General features: G+C 42.0%; 1 protein-coding gene across 1 annotated transcript in view; it reads left to right on the plus strand.

Moving 5' to 3' along the window:
- The first annotated feature begins 3,880 nt into the window (after positions 1–3,880).
- The window catches only part of CSTL1 (cystatin-like 1), a 5,882-nt gene continuing 4,979 nt past the window's right edge, over positions 3,881–4,783 (plus strand). Inside the window, exon 1 of the mRNA XM_006860752.1 lies at positions 3,881–4,105. Coding sequence (XP_006860814.1) covers positions 3,881–4,105 — 225 coding nt within the window. The remainder of the gene's footprint in view (positions 4,106–4,783) is intronic.

Genomic DNA, 4,783 nt, shown 5'->3' on the forward strand with positions numbered 1-4,783 from the left:
CCAAAGGGCATATTCTGCAAGCCTGCTTCCTGGCCGCCAGCTCTCAGTCCCTCTCTTTCCATTAATCTAGAGTCCTCAGGTGCTCCCTCTCTCCATGTCCCCATCTCTGCTTCCATCTCTGGTGTCACTGCTTCTCTGGATAAGGTCTCACATTCCACTTGTGCTCTTGGCCTTTGATGGTTGTAGGGTTCTCTGTTTCTGGACTGTAAGATTAACTACTCCCCCATTTTTGTTACAAAACTTCTACCTTTACAGTTATAACAGTCTCAATTAGTCATGATAACAATTACTCACTCTTGAATCATAAGAATCTTATTCCCATCTCCTTTTACCAGACCCATCTAGACAAGATGAAAACTATTCAGTGGGGACTCTGTCTTCCCTCACATACTCTTAAACTAAACTCCCTCTTGAAAGCTTGTAAGCCAGTCACTTCATGCCTTTCTCACCCTCTCATTTTAGGTAGCCAATCACTAAGCTGGCCTTCCCTATCTACCCTTTATACAGAGGGGATAGGATTAATAATTGATGTGAAGACTTCTTCCCTCTCTGTTGGTATTTTGAGCTACTACATCCATGAGTATAGGTCAAGTTCTTCAAATTGTAGCAATTTACCCTTGTTTCCTTTATCAAAGAAACCCATTTAAAAAAAAATCTTTCTCTAGTTAACTGTAAGCCATTTTCTTAATAATAAACTTCTGTATCTATCTATCTATATACAAGGAACCCTGGTAGCACAGCATATTATGAGTTGGGCACTGCAAGGTCGGTAGTTTGGATCTACCAGTCGCTACACAGGAGAAAGATGAGGCTATCTGCTCTGTAAAGACTTAGAGCCTCAGAAACCCTATGTAGGGTCACTAAGAGTCAAAATGGACTCCTTGGCACACCATCACCACCAACATATATATGTGTGTGTGTGTGTGTGTGTGTGTGTGTCCTGGTGTGGTGCTGTGGGTTAATGCACCAGATTGCAAAGCAATTTGAACTGCAGGGTCAGTGGTTCAAGCTCACCAGTCACTCCTCGGAAACCCTACACAGGGTCGCTATGGGTCAGAACTGACTCGACGGTACTTAACAACAACAACAAAAACAATATCTGCTGCACTGGTTTTGCTTCTCTAGAAAACCCAACCTAAGACACCCAACCCTCAAAAATAAACTCAAAACAAAACAGAACAACACAACCCACATAGTTGTAAATTAGGTTTGTCATAATTTGAGTATGTCCTAAGTTGGAGACTACCTGTATATATTTTACAAGGAAATTCTTACAGCCCAGGTTCAGGCTCATTTTCATGAACTCACTTGATACAAATGGAGGCTCAGGGTTTTCCAGTACAGAACTCACGTTCTGAGAGTGAGAGTAGCTCCCAGCAGGGTTTTCATGATGAAGTCTGGTCTGGCTTCTGGGTATAAGCATGTAGCTTCAGAGTCACAGAAGAATGACACACAGAATATTCTTGATTATCTGATTTTGGACATAGGAGACAGTTATTTGACTACCTTCTAATCCAATCATCAGAATATTTTCCATTCTTACAGATGAGCAGCCACTTCATGAAACAAAGGTGAGGATAGCTGTCCCAGTACAGATGTACAGCTTGAAAATCCTATGAGTTAAAATCAGTTTGATAGCAGTGGGTTGGAAGATTAAGTAACTCATCCAGAATCACTCAGCATGTTAAACAGCAGAGCTGAGATTTGAACCACGGACAGTTGTAATCTAAAGCTTGTATGTCTCCTCCACTTTATTGTATAGATTCTCACAGACCAATGTTTGGCTAATTATTTTGAAAAAATCTTAATTTAAATTAAAAAATTATTTTAAACTAGGGTATGTTGTTTAGTACCGTGGAGTCGGTTCCGACTCATAGTGACCCTGCACAGGTTTTCCGAGGCTGTAAATCCTTATGGGAGCAGAATACCTCATCTTTCTCCCACAGAACAGCTGGTAGTTTTGAACTACCGACCTTGAGGTTAGCAGCCCAATTTGTAACCACTGCACTACCAGAGCTCCTTAAACTAGGGTATGTTGTTTTTACGTGCCGTGGAGTCAGTTCAGACTCATAGCGACCCTGTCCAGGGTTTCCAAGTCTATAAATCTTTACAGGAGAAGAAAGCCTCCTCTTTCTCCTGAAGAACAGCTGGTAGTTTTGAACTGCTGACCTGAGGTTTACAGCCCAATTTGTAACCACTACGCTACTATATAAATATAAACTTAACTAGTTTTCACCATTGTGCTGTGGTTACACAAGATGTTAATGTTTGGGAAAGCTAGCCAAAGGGTAGGTGAAAATACTGTATAAATTTTGCAAACTTTAAAAAAGTCTAAAATGATTTTTAAATGAAAAATTTCAAAATAAATAACTTAAATATTGGTCTGTGAGAATCAGTACAATATAATGGAGGAGACACAAACTCACTAGTCCGGAGTCCTGGTGTGGTGCTGTGGGTTAATGTACTGGACTAGGCAGTCAGTTTGAACCACAAGGTTGGTGGTTCAAGCTCATTGGCTTCTCCTCAGAAACCCTATATAGCATCACCATGGGTTGGAATAGACTCAACAGCCCTTGACAACATCCACTAGTCTACAGACTTTAGTCATATTTTTCTAATTGTCTCAAAAATTGTTCTTTTTTATGGAGGAAGAATTCATCCAGAAACCTACCTCAGCAAGAATTTAAAAACTAGGTGGTTTATATGGTTTTGTTGGGTGAAGGTGAAGGCCCCTAAGATTCAGGGGTCTGCAGGATTAACTTCTGAGTATCACACTTTATTTTTCCCTCATAGGGCAGTTAGTATTACCTCACAAAGCTTCACTGGAGTCACACCAAGATAGCAAGGGCTTGCACCAGAGCATTGTAGGTACAGTGGCATCCAGCAGGCAAAAATCTGGTGAAGAGGTAGCAGGTGAGTTGGGTAGGAGGAACCTGTCTCAAGAGCAGGCGTGGGGAATGTCCAGCCCGTGGATCATATAAGGCCTGTGAAATAATTTAGTCTGGCCCTGCCAAGGCAACCACAGTTCCAACCATCCCATTGTTGTTGTTAAGTGCCATCAAGTCGGTTACAACCCATAACAACCCTGTATAGGGTTTCCAAGAAGCAGCTGGTGAGTTTGAACTGCCAACCTTGCTGTTCTAATGGCTTTGCAGTCTGGCGTATTAACTCACAGCGCCACACCAGGACTCCTTAGGGGTGACTTAATTAAATGTTTGACCAAATTTAGCAGGCTAATTTTTAAGGTGATAGTTTTATATGGCCCACGAATGATGTTATAAATTCTGGCAGAAAAAAAAAAGTTCCCCACCCCTGCTCTAGAGAAAGTACAAGGAACAGTTGATGGCTTAGTAAGACAGTTGGAACATGAAGTGGGTAAGTTGAAATGTACTACCCCTGTTCCACTCCCTGATTCTCTATACTTCCATTAAGATCTTACCTTCTCCATAGGCTTTTCCTGAGTCCCACAGTGGCTCCCCTTTGTCACACTAGATCTTAGTGCCTAGCACTTTAAATGTCTGTTTGGTGGTTTGTCTCTTCCCTGATACGTAAGTGTGAAGGCAGGACTTGAGTCTTGTTCCCTTTTGCAAATGTTTAGAACTTCTGCTCAATTGGATCAGCAAAGAACCGGATGGTTATCATAAATGTGTGGAAAACAAACCCAGCAGGGAGACTGGATTGGCCTGTCCTCCCATCACATTGTGTGTATGTGTGTGTGTGTGTGTGTGGCGTCCTAGAAAGACCTGCTTCAGGCTTACATTTCTGTTTACATGCATGCAGGCAGGCCATCTCTTGGAAAAGCCCGTGTAGACTAGGGCTGCTGTGCAGAGGAAACTGCTAGCTACCTGGCACCGTCCCATTCTGGAAAGCATCTGAGGCTATGGAGATAAAGTTTGGATGCTGGAGGAACTCCTTGCTTCTGCTTGCTGCCCTGGTCCTGATGGTCAAGTTGGGTCATTTACAAAGGTGGGAGGGCTTCCTGGAGAAGTCCATGAGCAAGCAAAACATGAACGCAACACTCAGTTTCTTAATTCAGAGCTACAACAATGCCAGCAACGACACCTACTTATTTCGAGTTCACAAGCTACTGCGAAGTCAGATGCAGGTATGTGCCTCAGTTTCCCTGTTCATATTCACTTACACACACAGGACTTCCAGTATGGTGTCATGAAGCATGAAGTGGCATACCAAGTAGGAAGAAACTCAGCTTGGAATGGGCACAATTTAGAGTTGTGCAGACACCAGAGTTGTTTTAGCTATGCTTTCTAAGTGCTGGTCCAAAGTCTGGAGTGAAATAATAATTGGGTTACTACTAATTAATCAGAAGCAAAATGTCCACTGAAGTTCTCAATGGTCTTCACCTGGAAAGAACTGCCTTTTGTTTCGAAACTATGTCTTCCTTTTGATGAAACCACAGTGACAGCAAATGAGGATGGCTTTATTTTTTTTGTGACCTTATGTAACAAAGTATAACCATTACTTCTCTGTAGACTCCCTCCTTCCAATGACATTTTCCTCAATGTCCAGGTTAGTGAAATGAAAGTCTATGTTTTTTAACTGTGTTCTACAGATAACTGGAATGACACTAAGGGTGTTTTTTTTCTGGGGGAGAGGAGCGTGAGGAATAGACTTCCACCAGATGACCTACTCCCTTAATAGTTTTATGTATAATTGCTCCATGGAATGTATCAATTTAAGGCTAGTGAGAACTGGTGTGGTGCTGTGGGATCAAACACTAGACCACAAGATCTGTTTGAACCTTAAGGTCAGCAGTTTAAACTCA

The sequence above is a fragment of the Chrysochloris asiatica genome, unplaced genomic scaffold (genome assembly GCF_000296735.1).
Source record: "Chrysochloris asiatica unplaced genomic scaffold, ChrAsi1.0 scaffold00039, whole genome shotgun sequence".
NCBI classification, from domain to species: Eukaryota; Metazoa; Chordata; class Mammalia; order Afrosoricida; family Chrysochloridae; genus Chrysochloris; species Chrysochloris asiatica.